Raw genomic sequence first — 22,118 nt, forward strand, 5'->3', positions numbered from 1 at the left:
AGAGCTGAAGGAGCACAGGGATGTAAACCAGGTTGCCCTTGCTGCTAAGTCAGTACCTTAACTCCTGGGCTGTTTGGGAATGAAAATGGTGTTTATAAGGTTTTTTGGCTCCCTCTCTCCTTCCCTCCACCATTTAAAAGCCCTCAACTTTTCAAAACCACCTTGATATGTACAATACGTAAGGGGAATGAAACCTGCTTCCTAGACAACGTTATTTGTGACAAAATCTAATACCTCATTTGTTTACATTTTTATATTTTAGACTGTAAAAGGATTAAAGCTATCTGTTATTTCCTAGGCCAAAGCATCACTGGAGCACATTGCAATGAAAGTTTTATCTCGCTTCCCTTACATACCCCAAAATGTCTTAACATCGGGACTTGAGCCATATCTGAAAAAGTGCAGTTTGTTCAGGAACTGAGGGAAGACAAACCAAGTGCTAATTTTTAATAATTCATGCCCAGGCGCAGCGGAGCTGGACAAAGCCCAACGTTCACGAGCCTGCCCTTCTTCCTTGGGCAAACCCCCATGAGATGCTATCACGACAACTTCAGTGGCACCGCTGGTCAGCCACGATGAATAGAGGACATCTTAGTATCAGTGTCTATTGACAGTCCTCATATCTGGGGATTAATTCACAGAAACGGAGCCAAACTCCTCAACTTCAGCATGTCGTGATAGTCAACACCAGCTGGTCATCTCTGCTCTGATAAAGTGAATATATATATATGGAGGACTGGTTGACTGCAGTGTTTACTTAGTTAAAAACAGTTGGAAATTGAAAGTCCTTCATGTCCTGGTTGTACTTTTTATTGTTGAAAATATTTGCGACATAATATTGGAATAGTCAAGAAGAAACTTTGAACATATAAAATATTGTGACTTTGGACAGGACAAGGGAATGGTTTTAAACTGAAAGAGGGGAGATTTAGATGAGATGTTAGGAAGAAATTCTTTGCCGTGAGGGTGGTGAGCCCCTGGCCCAGGTTGCCCAGAGAAGCTGTGGCTGCCCCATCCCTGGAGGGGTTCAAGGCCAGGCTGGATGGGGCTTGGAGCAACCTGGGCTGGTGGGAGGTGTCCCTGCCCAGGGCAGGGGGTGGCACTGGATGATCTTTAAGGTTCCTTCCAACCCAACACATTCTGTGATTCTATGGTTCTGCCTTTGAATCTGCTCTTCAAATTCAGAATTGAAATATTGAAATGAATTTGGTATTTGATTTGTGTATATGGGATCAGAGATTACTTTCAGATGTGTGCAGAGCTCGCCAGGATAAACACGTTTAGTTCTAAAAGACAAACTCCAACCATTTTCTCATGGACGGCCTCGAGACTTTAAAAAGACACAAGAGATACTGTGGAAGCAGTCATGGGTAAAGTTAAAGGAAACACTTTACACTTATAAGACATATGCATAAGACATCAGTCTTATTTTTACTTGTTCTTCTGTTCTTTTGTGAAATTGTTGTGGTGGAGACAGGGTTATCAGGGCAGCCTGGAGTCAAGTGGATGGTTAAATATCTTGTAATATCCTTTTCATTTGGCTTTTTGAACAGGTTTGCCATGGAGCTGTTCTCTTTCTGAAGAAGAATGTCACCTCTGATGTTTGTGGAAAGACTTGAGATTTCCTGTTTTTTCACAGTACTTGTGGATTAGTTATTACAGAGGAATGTGTGTCTGAAATGTAATTCTGTTGATGTATTTTTTGTCATGGAATTTGAAGGTTTATTGTGTATGTGTGTATATATTTATGACACTTGTAAATTTTAGAATGTAAGATACTATTTACATGCTTTTTTCATTAATTAGATTTTTTTTTTACAATTTCTTGTTGCAGAAATGCATTAGATTTAACCCAGAAGCTTCAGTGTGGGTTGCAAAGCAACGGATTTTGTGCACTTTGAATCAGAGTTTGAAAGATGTCCTGAATTATGGACTCTTCCAGCCTGCAAGCAATGGTAGAGATGGGAAGTTTCTGGATGAGGAACGACTTCTTAGGGAATACCCACAGCCAGTGAATAAAGGAGTTCCTTCACTTGAGGTATTTGTAGATCTAGTATCTGAAACACTTGTATCCTGATACAAATTATGCAGAAAGCTATATTTGAGGTTTCGACAGGAATTGCATTTGGGAAATGGTTGTCAGCAAGTCTGAACTTGAACCCTTGCCCACATCACTTTCTTAGTGGAGCTGTTCTATGTGTTATCCCTAAAAGAATCAGTCCCTCTGGGAAATTTGATTTTGGAGTGTTCCTCTGGTGAGGAACATATCTTGGGATATGTCCATAGGAACATACATCTTATATCCTATATCCATAGGAACATATATCTTGTCCTGTAATTTAATAAAGAAGTGTACATTTCTAGATTAAGCTTTTGGATCTCTCCTTAGTTTTGCAGTAGTAGGGTAGCAGTTGCTGAATTACCAGCCTTTGCTTTCTCCCAAAGAGAGGGTCTGTCTTTCTCGGTAAAGCCATTTACTATTTTTTTTTTCCCCATCTCGTTCCCTCTGTGCCTTCCGTCAGAGTATGCAGATTTCCTCTGGCTGTCTCCTGGGAAAGCAGTAAGGGAAGAGAGGGGGTGTACGTGTGAAGCAGTCACGCGTAGACACTGGAATTTCCCCCCTCTCCGTTGCTCATGCAGAGGCTGCGCAGCTGGGGGATAAACTGGGCAGAACTATTGTGGCGCTGGGTGAACATGGAGCAGAGCCAGATCGCCCTGAAACACAGTATAGCAAGAAACTGGGGCATGAAACTAGTATTTAATTAATTTTGATATTGCTTGTATGGTGGTAAATCAACCACTAATAATCTACAGTTAATAGACTTACTCCACTATAACAGAAATCCCAGAAAAAAACCCAACAGGCTCCAGAGAAGGTTTCAGGTCCTAACTTTTCTAGTGGTTTATTTCAGAGATTCAATCACTGATGTCCGTATTATAGCCATAAGCAAAATAAATATCCGCTTTCTTTTTTTTTTCTGTCATGTTTCTTAATGTCACAGTATCACAGAATCGTCATGGTTGGAAAGGACCCTTAAGATCATCGAGTCCAACCAAACAACCTACAATCTCTGCCACTAGAGCATGCCCTGAAGTGCCACATCTAGACGTTCCTTAAACACCTCTAGGGCTGGTGACTCAACCCCCTCCCTGGGCAGGCTGTCCCAGTGCCTGACCACTCTTTCAGTAAAGTAATTCTTCCTAATATCTAACCTAAACCTCCCCTGCCGCAACTTCAGACCATTTCCTCTGGTCCTGTCATTACTCACTTGGGAGAAGGGGCCAACCCCCACCTCTCTCCAGCCTCCTTTCAGGGAGTTGTAGAGGGCAATGAGGTCTCCCCTCAGCCTCCTCTTCTCCAGGCTAAACATGCCCAGCTCCCTCAGCCTCTCCTCATATGCCCTGGTCTCCAGACCCCTCACCAGCCTGGTAGCTCTCCTCTGGACACGCTCCAGCACTTCCATGTCCCTCTTGTACAGCGGGGCCCAGAACTGGACACAGCACTCGAGGTGAGGCCTCACCAGTGCCGAGTACAGAGGCACCATCACTTCCCTGCTCCTGCTGGCCACGCTGTTCCTGATACAAGCCAGAATGCTGTATTGGCCACCTGGGCACACTGCTGGCTCATGTGAAGCTGGCCGTCCACCTGCACCCCCAGGTCCTTTTCTGCTGGGCAGCTTTCCAGCCACTCTTCCCCAAGCCTGTAGCGTTGCTGGGGGTTGTTGTGACCGAAATGCAGGACCCGGCACTTGGCCTTATTAAACCTCATACAGTTGGCCTTGGCCCATCGATCCAGCCTGTCCAGGTCCCTCTGTAGAGCCTTCCTACCCTCAAGCAGACCAACACTCCCACCTGGTTTGGTGTCATCTGCAAACTTACTGAGGGTGCACTCAATCCCCTCATCCAGCTCATTGATAAAGATATTAAACAAAACTGGCCCCAAAACTGAGCCCTGAGGGACACCACTGGTGACCGGCCGCCAAGAGGATTTCACCCCCTTAATCACAACTCTCTGGGCACGGCCATCCAGCCAGTTTTTAACCCAGCGAAGAGTACACTTGTCTATGCCATGAATCGCCAGCTTCTCCAGGAGGATGCTGTGGGGGACGGTGTCAAAGGCCTTACCAAAGTCCAGACAGACAACGTCCACAGCCTTCCCCGCATCCAGAAGGCGGGTGACATGGTCATAGAAAGAGATCAGGTTGGTTAAGCAGGACCTCCCCTTCCTAAACCCATGCTGGCTGGCCCTGATCCCTTGGCTGCCCTGCACTTGCCGTGAGAGCTCGCTCAAGATGATCCTCTCCATGATCTTTCCTGGTACCGAGGTCAGGCTGACAGGCCTGTAGTTCCCTGGATCCTCCTTCCGACCCTTCTTGTAGATGGGCGTCACATTAGCCACCCTCCAGTCATCTGGCACCTGCCCCGTTGACCAGGATTGTTGATCAAGGATGGAGAGAGGCTTGGTGAGCTCTCCCACCACCAGCTCTCCCGCCAGCTCCCTGAGTACTCATGTTGTTTCATGAGCGTTCACTGTTTGCAGAATTCTTTTCACTGCAGCTAAAGGATTGCAATTCAGGGAGGGGTTAAAAGTGGTCTTGTGAAAAGCTGGTATTAAAGCCTCATTCAATACAGTCTCCCTGTCCAACAGACGTGCTGCATTCTTTGAATTCTCCATAGTAGAATTAGATAATAGTAAGTTGTAACTGTATAAAGCCCATGATTTTTGCCGTAGATCTTGCTACTCTGGCCATAGGGTAAAATTTGAGTGAGTTTTAACCAAAAAAAAAGAGGCAATCCTCTGAACCTCATTCACAGGACCAGCCCTGCTAAACGTCAGGAGAACTATTCCCATGTGTAAGTTCTGCCTATGTTGATTAAGGGTTTTTTCAGGAATTTATTTTTTAAAATAAAAATTGTGAAATGCTAAGCTGATATTTTGAAATATGTATTTTTTTTTTAATTTAACATGCCTTCCCAGTTTGTCTTTCTGCCTGAGACTATAACTGAAAGTGCGCAGATATCCTTAGGGAAAAGCTCTTTTCACTGTAATTCCTGCTTATTTATGTAGATTCCAGAGGCCGATCTCATTTCCCATACACCTCCACTGATTTCAGTATACTTATAAAAGATCTGAATTTTGCTTACATGAACTGTAAAAATATGGTGCCACTATGTTAAGCAGAGTACTGATTATTGGTGAATATTCAAAATGAAATACTAAGCCTTTTTTTAAAATTTTGCCTAAATCTGCATCATCGTGGATACTTTCTGGTAAGGTCAGGAAATTATATTACAAATTTTTGAGCAAAATAGGACATTTAAAATTTATTCTTTTTTCTTCCCTCAGTTTCGATACAAGAAAAGAGTGTACAAACAGTACAATCTTGATGAAAAACAGCTGGCCAAGCTTCACACGAAGGTACGCCCAATTTACTGGACAAGTTAGCAATTGCCGAGGTAGCAAAGTAATGTGTCTGAGAAACTGGAAATAAGTAGGAGTTCATCACCACCTGGGCCCATTGCTGACCAACAGAGAGCATGTGCTTCCAGCACCAACAGAGACGTGTGAATTGTGAGCTGGGAATTTCTCTCATAGAAAAATTCCCATGTTCAGCTCTTCCATACGTATACAAGTAATTTTAAATAAACCTTACTTTGTAAATATAATGTGCTTTCAGGCAAAAATGTCGATTTATGTCTTTAGACTCATTTGCAGGTCGGAATAGAGGTGGTGGAAGCCCCATCCCTGGAAGTTTTTAAGGCCAGGCTGGACGGGGCTCTGAGCAACCTGGTCTAGCGGGAGGTGTCCCTGCCCAGGGCAGGGGGTTGGAACTGGATGATCTTTAATGTCCCTTCCAACCCTAACAATTCTATGATTCTATGATAATAATAATATCGATCACCATACACCGAATTTCTTACTGAACGAAGCTTTCCCTCATTTTTATTCCTTAAGATTATAAATACCAGAATCTTCTTACTGTGTTTGACTTTAGAACGTTATAAACCGTAGGGTTTATGCTCTCAGTATAAAGTCAGGTTCTCCAGGAATGTGAATTAGCTATTGTTCAATGATGTCAGTAGTTATTGACAGCAACTGACAGAATATTTCACTTTTAGTCAAAATTTTCTTTTTAAAATTAGAGGATGATTCGCTCTTCGTCGCTCTTTGTTTCAGGCAAACTTGAGGAAATTTATGGATCATGTCCACCATCTCTCAGTGGAAAAAATCACAAAGATGTTGGACCGAGGACTGGACCCAAACTATCATGACCTAGAAAGCGGAGGTCAGAACAATAAAACCAGCAGCATAAAGTAGTACTTTGGTACTACTTTTTTTGTCTAACCTAAATTGATTAACAGGCTGAATCTCACACATTCTTTCTGTTGCCTCCTAACTCCAGGCTAATGGATTCTGGATGGTTTTGCTGTCCAAAGGAGAAAATTGATAATTTATAATTTTCTCTGAGCAGTATTTTAACGTTTTTAAAGCAAGTGTTCTTTATTTTATAAATTTGTTCCTCTTTTTTCAAGTACATGCTATTCTCTTCTTTAGAAACACCCCTGACTTTGGCAGTTCAGCTTGACAATACGGTAGAAGTCATAAAAGCTCTGAAAAATGGAGGAGCGCATTTAGACTTCAGAGCCAAAGATGGAATGACAGCTCTGCACAAAGCAGCCAGAGCCAAGAACCAAGTAACCCTCAAGGTAAATGCTTTCAGTAGGAAATTATACATTATTTTATAAAAATATATATATATAGGAGAATGTTTTCAGTTAATTAGTGTTTTGTCCTCAATAGATCCTTACGTATGTGCTTGTTCTAGTGCTTTCTTACGGCTTTCAAATTTTAGGATTTGCTTTCAGTAAAGGGCCTTTTAATTTCTGATTATTTTTTTTTGGTAGGAAGAACAAGTGGTGAAATTCAACCTTATTCATTGATACTTTGGGAAAGATCTGTCTGAGGAAATAGGAATAGCGTTATTGTTGCTTATTGCTTTGAAAGCAAATGCCAGTGGCATGGATTACACATTATATCTTAACACAGTTTCCTCTGTTTTCTTTTGTATTCTAACAGCTATTCTTAAATCACCTTGATGTCCTAGATTAAATCTTATGTTTATGGCTTTCCTTATTGCCTTTTGACAGATATGCAAATTGCATGACATTTTTGATAAAGCAGCTTGTAACTGAAGAGGTGAATGTATTGCAAAGGCGACGCGGCATTTTCAGAACTGAGATTTCTGAACTTAATGAGGAGAGGATGGAAATGGGACATTGCCACTCATCCTTGCCTTGCTATCCCCATAGATTCCTTCAGATCCTAATTCTTCCAAGGTCATTCCTTGCTTAATTTACTCTGTGCTGCGGCCCATTCTATCCGCTTTTAAAGAAGTGAGCAAAAAATAAACATTATGGCAAATATCAACCTTGTAAATACTTTTTCAGGTAGAAAAGTCCCTTTATAGTTAGATGCCCCTCCAAAATATATTTTTTTTCACAGTTTGTGATTACTTTCAGACCCTTTTAGAGCTTGGAGCGTCTCCTAACTACAAAGACAGCTGTGGCCTGACACCACTGTACCACACCGCTATTGTGGGAGGGGACCCTTACTGCTGTGAGCTGTTACTGCACGAACACGCTACAGTCAGTTGCAAGGATGAAAATGGATGGCAAGAAATTCATCAGGTAGGAGAGTGTACTTTTTCTTTGGAGTTGAAGCTGCGTGAGGAAATGTGCCGTGGGTCTTCTGTGGTTAAATGCTGTTTTGGAAGGCCGTTTGGATGTGTTTAGTCCATGCACATACAAGTATGGAATGACTTCCTCTTTCTATTTGCTTATTACTTTGCATCCTGCTGTGGCGAATTAGAAGTGGCAACTGTTCCTGTGGAGTTCTGTAACTTTGAAATCCTGTGGTTACTGTGGGTTTTGCTGGAGAAATTGCACTAGTCATATTTATGTAATGGACTCTTGGAAGTTTAGCATCCTATTAGTGGCACTTCAGTAAAAATGCGTAACTCAGTCTTTTTGTTAGATGCCAATTTTAGTATCCCTGGTAATGCTTCTTGTGTGTTTGTCAGAGATACTTTCTTCTTTCTCTCTGGTGAACTTTACAGGAAGATTTGGATGCAGGATCCTGCTGCTAGGATCCTTCAGTATGTTGCACTGAAGGATGTTAAACTCTTATAAACTCACGGTTTGAGTCAGTTTTCATTCCCTGTGTGTGTGGAAACTGAGATTCTAAGGATTTTTCTTTTGCTGCTTGTACATGGGGTTTCCTTTCCTTTCTTACATATTCAGTGTGTGGATAAAGGTGGTGGCGTGATCTATAAAGAAAAATTATTTAAAAAGGTAATCTTTTGAGGTTCATGGTGCTCATGATACCTTGAGCCAGCTGTGGTGCCAGAATTCATCAGGTGCTGGCACATCTCCGTCAGCTTCACCATAGCTGTTGGAAAAGGAGACCTCCAGCCTCACCAAAGACCTAAATTCTGTCTCTTGAAAACACCTGTAATGTTTGGTAAGGCATTTTCTGAAAAAACTTCTTCTTCGAACTGTTTTATCTTGTCTTCTCCAGAAACGTCTGAGTATTATGCAACAGTTGTGTAAGAATGCTTATTGATGTCTCTGCATAGCAACGTCCTCAGTAATTTACAAAGTTTAAAGATTCTAGGAGTCCTAATGTCCTTACAGCTATTTGATGCCTTTCTTCTGTATGGATGAGTTTGAATAATCATAAAAAATGGAACTGATGTAGTATGATCAGATAAATAAAGAAACAAATAATGAACCTTACAGGTTTGCTTAGGTAAATCTAGGCTCACTTTCTTTTTTGTGCGCTATTTTTTTTAGTACACAACTTCTTTTCTTCTCTTTTTTTGAAAGAAGTGGGAGATAGCTGTGGTACCCAGGTTTGGGTGGGGATCTGAGCTTTTTCACTGTGTGAGTGTGTTCAGATCAAGGTCATGTGGTTTCATCTCTAGTAGGAAAGAAAAAAATGATTAATTTACTACCTGAGGATGCGGAGGAAATGGATTGTATAGATCAAATAGTACCTCATCTGGACTCCCTGAAAATACAGAAAAAAATTCCCTATTTTGAAAACCCAGCCTCATACACATACGGCTATTATTTCTTATAATGAAACAGAGCTTTTTCAAAACTTATTTCTAAATAAATCAATGTTTACATCTGGATTACGGGCAATCTGTTTTCAGTAATCAATAATACAAGCATTCCTCAGTGAATTGAGATGATGGTGTGATACAATCCCATCTGCTGTTGTCTGCACGAAGAAGGCAAAGTTACCTTGCATGGCAAGGAAATAATCGGTAGCACGTCTATTTTTCACGTTGCTAACACAGTCTCTAGCTGTAGAAATTAAGCCTCTGGGTTGCCTGTATAGTGAAGGGGAAAAGGTAAGGTGACGGTTCATGCTGTGCTAAGATATTAATAAAAAGGATATCTCCTGGAGATAACTGTCTCTCTCTGTTGACCGTGCTGGGGAGCCCTGGTGAATGGTTTGGACAACTCACCTACCACGCGACCTCTGCAACGAGGGGAAATGCATCTCCCCTGCGCTGGTTCTCTTCCAGTGCCTCCCCATAAGCTGAGTAAGTGCCATGGTCAGACTGGCAAAGAGGAGGCAAATCCCGCTCCAGCAAAGGAAGCGAAGTGGAGAAAGGGCCTGATTTTAGCCCAGGTTATTGTAGTAAGAATAGAAAGTTGGAATCGGTTCTTGTATTTTACGAGTTATTTTAATATTTACATCCTCATATTCATACCTAGATGTTGAGTGACTTTTGGAGACTAGACAGAATTGGCAATTTTTAGCTAATTGCGTATTTGCTTTAATCTCCCGGACAGTCAGAAACACAGTTATGGTTTGATACTGATTCTCCCTTTGCTTGTTGCTGGATGCTTGCTTTCTGGTGCCTAGTGTTAAAATGTTCCTGTTCTAATAACAGCTAGCATACTGTTTTGGCAAATAACTTATAAATGAATAGACTATGTAATATAACACTGTTTTACCTCTTTCTGTGTGTTGAAAATGGAAAACAGAGGAAGAAAAGATCTAATGGTTAGGATACTAGACTGGGATGTGGGATGTGATCTGTGTATTGAGCAACACACTTAATTTTTCTCATCCAAACTGCAACGTGTGTAGATTTGTAACTCCCACTGAAATCAGTGGTAATTAGGTACCTAAGACAGAGTGAATGGCTTCGTATACCTGTATGTCTCAGCGTAAATTCCATATTATTATGCAGGAATGATACTCATCTGAGATGATATCAAGTTAAAAAAACCACAAATCGGGAGGCACTCTGTTGGTGTGCTATAGAGGAGAAGATAGTCAAGTAAATGAGACTGATGAATGGAAATACCGTGATTTTGCTCCAACTTATTTCATGAATAGGACAGTTTCAAATTTCACTGGAGTCTCATTCATAGATGTTTATTTCCAAGTATTCAGGGTCTACAGTTTCAGTTGTGTGCCTGATAAAGTAACTCTTGAGGATGTTCCCTCCTTTGGATCAGTGCCCTGTGTATACTGTGCATCTACTTGACATCACAGAATCAAGAAGATTATTACTTGAATTCTGGCCAGATTTCCTCAAACTGTTTTCACCCCTTAAAAACAAGCTTTTGAAATCTGATCATCTTCAGTGCCCTCTAGTGGGCAACTTCCCGAAGATCAGCAGGACAAAAAACCCGATCTTATGTTAGTCTGCTTATCATGTTTGACAGTTAGGAATATTAGTGGATAAAAAGTGCCAAACTTTGTATTTTCTCAATCCCTTAAACGTCCATTCCTCAAATAAGCAGATGCTTAAACTTACGCACAGACTTGTTGTACCTGAAGTGCGCAAGTTGGTGTTTACAGGCAGGTGTGCACATCTGGGTGTTAGTCCTCCCATTCAGTCCAGGGGTGGTTCTAAAAATTAGACCCTAAGTAGAATATCATCTTCTCTGCTAAAAATCTTTACCTGGAACACCTGCGTAGATTGTATAATAACCAAAATACGAATTCATCTCTTCACAGGCTTGCCGATACGGACACGTCCAACATCTGGAGCACCTCCTCTTCTACGGCGCCGATATGTGCGCGCAGAACGCCTCGGGAAACACAGCGCTGCACATCTGCGCCCTGTACAACCAGGTGAGCCGGCACACGCCGCCTCTGCTGGCAGAGGCACACTGTCCTCCTTCAGTGACATCAAGATCCCCGGCGGGAGTCGAGGCGTACCTGGGGTCCCTTCTGCATACAGAAGTGGGAGGGATGTCTTGCTTTGGGGGAAGATGGATCCAGAGAGTCCAGTCCCGTGGAAACTGGAAACCAGTGCTGTAAGAGAATGATACATAGCCAGGAAAAAAAAAGGCAGAATTTGAGGAACAAATGCTCCATCTTGTACGTCCATCCACAGAAACAGAGGCTTGTTGAGTTTTCTGTTGAAGTTCACTGGTTTTGTGATAGGTTTTCCCGAGATGCTTCCTCGCCTTAAATAAATGCATTTTGGGATAAATTTCCCATTATTATTGATCCATAGAGGCAAGCTACACTGAAGAAGAGCGTAGCTCATTATTTTTCATGTGTTTTATTTAATATGCAGTGAAGTGTTACAGCTTTTAAACAGTGGTCATAGAAACTAGGAAGAACATAATTAAAAACTGTATTATTAGTACTTCATTCACTGATTACAAATAGGGCTGCTCATTGGAGGTAGCGAGAGTATACATATTAATGAGAAAATAAAACAACACACTTTTGTATCATATCTCAATATTTGTTTCGTATTCAGAGTTTATTGCTGTTTTGCTAGAATTTAAGTTAGAATTAAATAGGAAATACTTGGTGAATACTTGGAAATGTATCTGTAGGTTTTGCAGAAGATACTGGATTCTCTGCTCTTTACACCTTGTGTAGTCCTTTACAAATAATAGAATCATTTGATTTGATAGCATTTTATATTCTGTGTGGCTGGGATGGGGAGCAAACGAGTTTTACAACTATGTTAAAACACAGCACGTATAATGTTACATTGAAGTAGGAAAACACAAATCATGAGATGTGACTGTAACTAGTGAAACATCTGTTAAAGCATCTGCTTCTTAATTAATTACCATCTTAGCTTTTTTCAAAAGTCTTGTCAAGACAGATTCCTCAATTAGGTCTAAAATACCCTCAGCTTCTTAAATTATTCCCAAAATTATATTTTTTGACTTTTTTCAAGACTGTTGACTTGATGCGCGTGTCACAATTGATACAAATTCATAAAGAGTCTAGCCATACAAACCTTCCGCGTTAATGGTGATTATTTGAAGTACACGGGGTGTCAGTGGGAGCCAGTACCTCCATGGACTGCTGCTTTCCCACTGTCTACCAAGCGTCTTCAACAGGCTCTCAAGCACCAACATCAACTAATTTAAGGTACTAGCAAGAGTTTCTTTGTTCAGCTTGGGTGGCTTCTGCGACTGTAGGCATATAAAGCTTTTTGCAAGTTGGTCCATGTTCAAATTCCTAGAAAATTTTGCAGAGAAATGAAATTCACCTTCATATCAACAAAAATTTTGCATTTAGGCTTCACGTCAAGAGCTTAACGTGTGTAACTATGGGTACTTTTGTTGAAAAAAAAAAAAAAAATTTAAAATATTCACTTTAAGCTCATTTACTTCACTTTCCCTGAGTAAGAATTTTGAGGCCTGGACCATAATGCACATAAAAATATTAACTCATCTCGGATTTTTTGTAACCGTTTTATTGCTGTGTTTCCATGACTATAGTTGTTTACAAGACCATACACCTTTAGCAAAGTTTATGCAGTATGATGCTGAAATTAGAATAATCCTGTAGCATGACAGTATTTTTCATGTCGAGAGGTGTTTTTTCTCCTGACCTCAGTGGGAAAAATTATTCTGTAGGAGGCTTAGAGACACTAATTGAAATTGTATCTACAGATTTGCAAACACTTTCATGGTCATTAAGCTTGGCTTCGGGAATGGAAGTTTAACATCTTGTGACTACGCTGTCGTGCTTCTGTTTTCCTTAATCAGGTGTATGTGAAAATCAGGGTTTTTTTCTCAGGGTGCTGTGAACAGTAACCTGCTGTTAAAAATCGGTGTGCTGACTTTTTTCGGTGTCCTTTTTATTGCAAGTTGTTATTAGGGAATGCGGAAGGAAGGGTGCTGGCCTTTTCTGGATGGAGAGGATGGGAAGGACAGCAGTATCCTTTTTACCTCTTCATTCCTGTAGATGGAGTCATTACCCATTTGATTTTTCCCTTCCAGCCTTCCCTAGGGGATTAGGGGATTTTCTTGAGATGCTTTCTGAAGTTGGTAATTCTGTTTTCCTGAGTCTCAGCTAAGTGGTGATGGGAATAAATTCTTGTTTTTTAAAGTTATTTTGTGGCCATCCAGTAAATGAATAAAATCTAGACAGATCTTATGCCTCTGTATTTTGCAAGTAACAACGCTGGGATGAAGTTTGCTTTCTTTCAGTCAATGGATCGGATTCTATATGAAAAGCATTTAGTGTTAGATCAGGTAATTCGCTTTCAGACAGCAAATTGGATCTAATCTGTTGACAAGCCCACACTTCTCTGTGAAATTGTTTTTAATCTTATGAAATCTAAAAAGCTGCTGGATATTCAATTTATGTATGATATAATGAATGAGAAATACTAAGCTCTCAATATCAGAAATTACTAGCTTGTCAGGGCAAAAATACGCGCAAACAGGAGTTACAGCAGCCCCTTAACAATGGAGAGCTCTAAAATGTGGATTTCCATTAATTTAACAAAGGAAAAGTAATCAAAATAATTTCTGGTGGTGACTTTTTTGCGTGTTCTCCTAGTTTGTTGCCCTTAGTATTGGGGAGGAGAAAAAAAGCAGAGAAGGTGAAGCTAAGAATGGTTCTGTTTCTTTTAAAAGGATAAATAAACAGATGCAGTATTTCATCCAAAACACGTTTCCGTGGAAATTCTTACGTTGAACAACTCTGAGCACTTTTGTCAAAACCTTCCTTATCAAAACCATTTAATAAATAAATCACTTTGCGTGTTTTTTGTTACGCTGCAGACAGCTTATTAAATTTGTAAATCATGTGGTGTTTTAAAATGTGTAATTCTTTTGCTTTTTGTAGTGTTGAATCATTTTCCAGGTATATTTAGGACAACTTTGTGATGGAGGAGACTTAATGGGATCGAGAATCTGGTGGGAGAAATTAGAAACCACAACGACAAAAATTATTTTCAATCATAATTTCAGCACATTCACTTATGACTCAGAATCTAGTAAATAAGCATCATTTCTGCCACTGAAATAGCTAAATTATATGATTGTTTTCTCTGGTTGCAAATTTACTGTTAAAAGTGAAAGGCAGCACATTGAAATACCTCATTAGGTAGAACTCCGTAACACAACAGGGCAAGAAATCTGGAAAGCACAACAAAATTAATAGAAATATTTGTGATGAGGAAATGTAAAACTATGTTGAAACATGAGCTGGTTTGCAACAGGTCCTAAGATGGACATTAAAGATGACAGGTAGGAAATACAGCCTACATACGGATCATCAAATAGTCTAGTATTTTGAGAACCGTGCCAGAACCACGGAGGATTTTCAGCAGGTTACGGTCAGTCGTATTTTACAGCAGCGCAGAGTACCAACTTAAGCAATACACTGTATCGGTGCAAAAAAATTGCTTTAGAGGGATTTCATTTGCAGATTTCCTCGGTTCAGAGGGCCTGAAGCCATACTTTTCTCTTAATGGAAGGGCTGTATTCGGTTAGTGCTGTAACTGTCAGTATTTCTCAGGGAAAAAAGAGAAGGTAAGACTGCTCAGTCCAGCGTGTATAGCCAGACCAAATAATTTCGGGTATATTAAAAAAAAAATAATCATACACTAAATGTTTAAAATTGAAGATAGGTTGAAAAAACCAAAATAAGTGCATGCAAGCGGTAAAACTGCTTTATTTAATTTTTAGCAATAGAGGAGGATGTGGTTCATCCCAGGTGCTGTTTACTGTACTGTGAACAGTTCAATTTTTCCTACAAAATAGGCAAAAACCATACGAGAGCCAAATTTCATTTTGAACTGACACATTTTCTGCAAAATCTGATTTTTCATATATGGAATTTCCACAGTACACTTTCTCAAAAATTTAGTAAGGTGTTTATCTCTCACATTTCTCTACATTTTTTTTTTTATACTTGCATATTGTTTCCACACACTGTGAAAGCAGCTAGAGCCTTGTCATATTTAAGGAAAGTTATACCAAACAGCAACCCGTCTCGTAGCCACAATATCTCTTTCCCTGGAGGGGTTCAAGGCCAGGCTGGATGAGGCTTGGAGCAGCCTGGTCTGGTGGGAGGTGTCCCTGCCCAGGGCAGGGGGGTGGAACTGGGTGATCTTTAAGGTCCCTTCCAACCCAAACCATTCTGTGATTTAGTAACTAAAGAGCCCTATTAATAAGTTTACTCTTCTGTTGTTTTTAGGAGGGCTGTGCAAGAGTGCTGCTGTTCCGGGGAGCCAACAAGGAGATTAAGAATTACAACAGCCAGTCTCCATTTCAGGTAAAAAAAGAATATTTCAGGTAAAAAAAAAATAAAAAATATTTCCCCCTGCCCTCCAGAAATATTGGCAAGAAAATCTCACATGAACTTGATTTTGTGGAGAAGTTAACGCTGCACAAAGCTGAAAACAACTGTAGAGTAAGGGAACTATTTTTGGAAAGATTACTATTTTCTAGGAAGAGAACTAGTTTTGGAAACTGTGGCTTTTGTGTAATGCAATAAGTGAAGATGTCCTGGGATAATGAGGAACGAGAGAAAAACACGCTCACTCTTAGCAGTTCCCATGACGCTGTCAATGAGTTTGAGAATTCTGTGAGCCGTTGATGACAAGACATGAAATGACTGGTGTCCTGTGGTTGGATGTGCTTTGCTTTGCAATGGTCTCCAGTCCCACATAAGAGAGGTCCAAGGAGCGACCGGGCAGCTCAGCTTTGCTTGGCCCCCGTTGACTTAGCGAGGAAGAAACTCTTCCTTCCTTGGATGTGAGGCCAAAGAGCTGGGCTCAGTTTCAGGGATGGGGTTGATTTAACGCACTGTCAGTGGTAAAAGTTGAATGAAAATTAAGAAAATGAAGTCTTTCTTTGGAAAGAAAATGAAGTCTTTCTTTGGATTAGTCAAAACTCACTAGATTTTATTTTTTTTTCACCGTTTTCTTATATTACAGTACCTTCGGAAAGCTTAATTAAAAATCCAAATGGAAGGTAGTTGTTTGTCCAAAGGGTTGTCAGGTATGCTTGACAACCTTAAGCCCTCATTTCTGAAGAAGTCTTAATTAGCCCGGATTTCAGAGAAACGTTCATAATGCAAACTGACATGTGAGAAATAGGGATGAAAGCTGTAACGTTTGAAGAAAAAGGAACAGAAAGAACGTTTTTCAAGTTACAGAAGGTGGTGCTTCTGGAAGAACGATGGCACAGTACCATTAACAGGAACTGTCCTGTTGTGAAACATGAGGGGGCTATTTCCCAAAGCCAAGTAGTCTTTCAGCCAAAAGAAATCCTGATTTACCTTTGCTTTTTGCATCTTTCCCGTTACATCCTCGACCCACTTTGGATAATGCTGGCATGGAACTCAAGGAAGGCTGCCTTTTCTCTCATGCTTTGAACTAGTTGGAATATTAACTATGTCCCATGTTGGCTCGACAAAGTTTATGTGTAGATAACGCCTCTGAGTTTCAGTCTTTTAAAAAACCCTCAGCCAAATATATCTGTATGAGTTTAATTCTCTCCATATTTTGAAGGTTTTCTGGAGGTAAGTTGTGTATCTCAAGAGCTTGCGAGTTCTGCTTGCACATCCCAGCCAGATTGTTATTTACTTTTGGGACCGTTTTCCCAAAACTGGGGAAACAGTCCCTTAATAATTAAATTTTAGGCACCATTTTTGGACTGCTAATAGTTTGCTGTCTAAATTTGTGCTAAGCTCAAATTCACTAAGTACTATACTTATCACTGTACCTTAGAGTTAGGGAGCAATTAAAAAATGGGATAAGAGAAAACCCTAATTACTGGAGGAATGGGGTTCCAGTGTCATCTCTTTACTTTGAGAGATGAGATTATATTATTCCTTTATGTTTTTGATGTGGGGAGGGTAAGTGGCAAGTAAAATAGTTTCCATTTGTCTTCCTCGTGGTGCTGACTGCTGCAACATTCCTGTTCTTCCTCTTAGAACAGAAAAATACAGGGGAAAAAGGCAGAAAAGAAAATCTTTGTAAGAGCTGGTGCTGGTAATTGTAGGGCTTTGGGAAGTGAAGGACGAGTAGCCAAAATTAAATAAAATCAAATGAGTACAGGAGACAGAAGAAATAATTTCAAGAGAAGGGTACAGCTGTAGAAGTGCACTTACTGACCAGGGACCTGTCCCCTGTCCCTACGGAATGAAATCTTATTTTTTATTGTTTATTATGTGATTTTTGTATGATTTTTATTATATGTTAACGCTTCTGATGCTTGGGCTTTTGACTGGTCACTCTCCCCTTAGTATGAACATAAGGACTGACAATAAGGTTGGCTTTTTTTTTATCCTTTCTAGAGCCACATGCTTTAAAAAAGGAAATGACTTTCCATCTTTTTGCTCTATGGAGTGTTACTTCTAGCTGTAGGGAATGTAGGAAAAGTTCTAGTTTTTCAAATGCAGCGAGTAGAGAACACCCTGACGCCAGCACTGCAATAAAGCAGCATTAGAATTAATTCTTTGCCATCTGTCTGTTGCTGACCCAGTCGATCAGACACCACAAGTGGAGCTGTTATAAAATTATGCAGAATCCCCTCGAGTTAATAGGATTTTGCATACTAAAAATGTTTACTCATGTAATCAGTAGCAAGGAACATCGAAGCATCTCATATGTACATAATGAGACCGGTTGTAGCTGCAGCATCTATTCCTTTGAGTAACCTCCATTATGTTCTTTTCTCAGAAATCTAAAAGGATGATTCTTTTGAATTGCTGCTTAGAAAATTGATGATGTGAAAACTGTGCTATTCTGTAAAACAGAAGTATCCTGACATGGAGAAATTTTTTGCTTTCAAGGCCTGCCAAAGCTTTATTTATTTTGATGAAAACGAGCAGCAGAGTTTGTATCTGGCATTAGTGTCCTATGAATGTAGTGTGATTTTACCACCAAAAAAACCCCAGCTGTGCACGTCTTCACTTCTCACCAGATCACAGTGCTTATTAAAACAAGCGTGGGTTTACCGGATCATATGGAAGGCAAATTCATCATGGCTGAACTCTGTGCCACTTAATTCAGGTATCCCACATGGTGTACCCATCTCTGCCTGGGACCCGGCTGTCCTTCTCAGTGTCTAGCGGAGTTAGTGTTGGAATGGCGTGGTCAGGTGTCGAGGCCATGAAAAAGCTTGTCTGTATTTCTCAGTTAAGCACCTAAGCTTTTATTGGCTGCCTTTGAAGAAACGTGTCTCATCCTGACTGATTACTGGGGTCCATTAGGTTAGTAATCAGTGTTGAGTATGGGTGATGTCACCCGTAGCCGAAAGTCTGGGGGTGACTGTCAGCCTTGATGGATGGCGCTGCTGATGGGATGCACTCTGCAATAGCAGAATATGGGTCAGCAGGCATTTCTCTCTCTGGTTTTTTTTTGGGGGGGGTCCCTCCCCCTCCTAATAAGTATTAACACTTGTATGGGCGTGGGGTGAATCTCCTCCCTCCGTGTATGTTCCAAGCAGATTGGGGCAATTTCTCCATCACCGTCCTCGGGCTGAGCGTGAGAATTCTGCGTGTCCTGTGCATTTTGGTTAAAGGCTGACTGGCAATTAGAGTTAAGATGATACCTGTGCCACATCATTATACTGTATTACCACCTCTGTTTATTAATCACTTATCCATCCTGTCTTAGCTGGGTAATCTAAGTACCTTACACACTAATTATTCTGTGCTAACAGATGGGAAAAAAAATTGACGTTACAGAGCTGGAAGCGCTAGCTAATAATATACTGGTATATATATTGTGCTTGGCCATTTTTCTTTTGAAGTAACTATAATCGGAGCGGGTCTGTGCTTTCGTTTGTAGACCTGAACTTGGATGTGCCCTCAACCATGTCTGCTGTAAGCACCGCTGATGCCTCCACAACCATTCGTGCCTTATGCTAGAGGTTGCTGAAACAGTGTTTGCCACCAACGTACGGTACATCGAATTACAGCTCTCATAAGCTGGCTTATGAAATGCTGAACTGTAACTTCTGTTCCAGCTATAGGTTAAAGTTTCCAGTGGCTTTAGGGTTTTTTTTGATGTTACCGTCTGTATTGTATTGGTAAAACCTTACAGAATATCCTTGCAGAAAAACTGTGATATCCTGTCAATGTCCATAGCGAAGTTTCCACACATTTTATGTTCTCCTAGATTAATGTAAAATAATTTCTCACCTATCTGGCCAATATTAGTCCAATAACCCGGAAATATCAGAGTTTTGCAGTGTTCGCAAGCTGTTGAAATTCTGTTGTGTAAGTTAAAATGAACATACACCTTGTTTATCGTGATTTTCCATTTTCTTTTAGTGAGCAGAAGCTCTATGCGAATAATTCATATGTTTTCATATGGGCTATAAAGCGCTTCCAAGCTTAGAGCCAATAGAGCTAATAATTAGTCAGTGTTTTTGAAGCATATGTGTTCAAATACACGGAACTATTCTGAGGTGGCATTTAGTGACATCTTTTAATGGCAGAGTTGTACCTGAGAATGATTGCGCTTGGCTGTACCTTATTATTGACCACTGCTGTCCCAAATCCGCATGGGTTATTAACGCGCTCGTGTGACACAGCTGGCAGGAGGAGCAGCAATCTCCCAGGTCCACTGCAGGTAGAATTGTTCCTTTCAGTGTGTTGGCAGTACATCCATTTTCAATTGCTCATACTTTTTGCCAGATTTGAATCATTTGAAATGAAATTTTCCACGCCTGGTATCTCGGGCGGCATTGTTCGGAAAAACAAAATGATTCAGCTGTTTCGGAGTATGGGTGAGGGAAAACATGTGTTGTTTTGCTCATACTGAAAAAACTCTGTTGACCCACCTCTCCTCGTCCCATCTCCCCTGTTGTGTTATGTTGTGTTGTTTTGTTTTGTTTTCTTTAATTGCCGTGCATGCTGTCAGTGATCTCCGTGTTAATAACGTGGCACTGTAAACCAGTTTGCAGTCTGACTCAAATACAGGGGCACCAAAACCAGGCTGTGTATTTGGAAGCTGAGCTGGCTGAGGGGAATAGAGACAGGTGCCATCGGGGATGGGTAAGTAAATATGGAGCTTGGAGATGGGTGAGAAAACACAAAACCAGCTGGGACTCGAAGGAATAGAGTGAATGGGGCAAGACCAAGATTGATAAGGGTCTTGTGGGGAAGAGAAGTTCAGATTAGAGGGAAGTTGTGACTGACTGTATAAAGAGGGAGCTTTCCTGGGGCAGTTCCTGGGGCAGCGATGCTGGGGAGGAAGGCTCGGACCGGAATGGCTGAGCTGGGAGGCCGGGGAGGATGGGGCTGTCACAAGGTGGAAGGGCGTGCAATGCTCCCAGCCCTGCTAGTGGTCTGGAAAAAAATAATCTCGTTTATTATCCAGCATATCACTATAATGGCTTTGCAAACCCCAGGTTTGCTTAGGTTGTTATAATTTTGAATTTCATCTTTTTGATGAAATTTACAGGCAAAGAACTTTTTCTCTGTTTTTTTTTTTTTTTCTGTCTCTGACTTATTGTCGAAAGGGTGAAACTCTGAGCAAGCTAATTTTAAAACCGAAAACCTCTGTCCAGTGCCTCAAAAAGGCATCTTTACAAATATAAAGTAATGTTTTCTCTCTTGATGTTAAAATATGTAACTGTTGTGTTAATGGAGCGTACGAATTACACAAGGACTTTGTCTTTGCCAGGTATTTATTTTCATCCTAATTCCTTTCCTGAAGCACCTGCGTGAAGAATGCCTCATTGAATATTGTCTATTACTCTTAGTGTGTAGCTCTTTTCTCATTATGTATTCTGCCTTTAGTCAGACTTTCAGCTTTTTCCAGCTTTTGTCCTGATTTGAGTCAAATAATGGAATTTATTCATACTTGCTTTGGTTGTTTTATTTTTTTTTATGTTAGATCACCGCTTGTGTTGATCAGTTCCGCTGTGTTTTGCAGTACAGAAATAATAGGTAAAGGACAATCTGTCATGGAAGAGTGTACAGTCTAATTTGCACTTACTCATTATTTGTGATATTTAGATATTGATAGGAAAAGATTTAAGGTTTTAATCACGTAAAAACCCCAAAAGTACTAGAACAAGTATAATAAAAAAATCTACAGAACGGCTTTTAAGACTGAGACATAGAGGTATTAGTCAGAGTTGCATTTAGCGTTTTTAAATCTGCACAAGCCGCCATACCGGAACAAAAAAATTCCTTTAAAAATAAAAAAGTGTGTTACTATGTATATATGTAGGCATACGGGAAGAGTGGCTGGAAAGCTGCCCAGCAGAAAAGGACCTGGGGGTGCAGGTGGACGGCCAGCTTAACATGAGCCAGCAGTGTGCCCAGGTGGCCAAGAAGGCCAACAGCATTCTGGCTTGTATCAGGAACAGCGTGGCCAGCAGGAGCAGGGAAGTGATGGTGCCTCTGTACTCGGCACTGGTGAGGCCTCACCTCGAGTGCTGTGTCCAGTCAGTTCTGGGCCCCTCTGTACAAGAGGGACATGGAAGTGCTGGAGCGTGTCCAGAGGAGAGCTACCAGGCTGGTGAGGGGTCTGGAGACCAGGGCATATGAGGAGAGGCTGAGGGAGCTGGGCATGTTTAGCCTGGAGAAGAGGAGTCTGAGGGGAGACCTCATTGCCCTCTACAACTACCTGAAAGGAGGGTGGAGAGAGGTGGGTGTTGGCCTCTTCTCCCAGGTGAGTAATGACAGGACCAGAGGAAATGGTCTGAAGTTGCGGCAGGGGAGGTTTAGGTTAGATATTAGGAAGAATTACTTTACTGAAAGAGTGGTCAGGCACTGGAACAGCCTGCCCAGGGAGGGGGTTGAGTCACCATCCCTAGAGGTGTTTAAGGAATGTCTAGATGTGGCACTT

General features: G+C 41.0%; 1 protein-coding gene across 1 annotated transcript in view; it reads left to right on the forward strand.

The window, feature by feature from the left end:
• Nucleotides 1-22,118, forward strand: part of SHANK2 (SH3 and multiple ankyrin repeat domains 2) — a 407,070-nt gene that overhangs the window by 95,700 nt on the left and 289,252 nt on the right. Inside the window, exons 10-16 of the mRNA XM_054200512.1 lie at nt 1,835-2,038; nt 5,348-5,419; nt 6,179-6,287; nt 6,557-6,708; nt 7,522-7,689; nt 11,048-11,164; nt 15,500-15,577. Coding sequence (XP_054056487.1) covers nt 1,835-2,038; nt 5,348-5,419; nt 6,179-6,287; nt 6,557-6,708; nt 7,522-7,689; nt 11,048-11,164; nt 15,500-15,577 — 900 coding nt within the window. The remainder of the gene's footprint in view (nt 1-1,834; nt 2,039-5,347; nt 5,420-6,178; nt 6,288-6,556; nt 6,709-7,521; nt 7,690-11,047; nt 11,165-15,499; nt 15,578-22,118) is intronic.

This window comes from Rissa tridactyla, chromosome 4 (genome assembly GCF_028500815.1).
Source record: "Rissa tridactyla isolate bRisTri1 chromosome 4, bRisTri1.patW.cur.20221130, whole genome shotgun sequence".
Taxonomy (NCBI): Eukaryota; Metazoa; Chordata; class Aves; order Charadriiformes; family Laridae; genus Rissa; species Rissa tridactyla.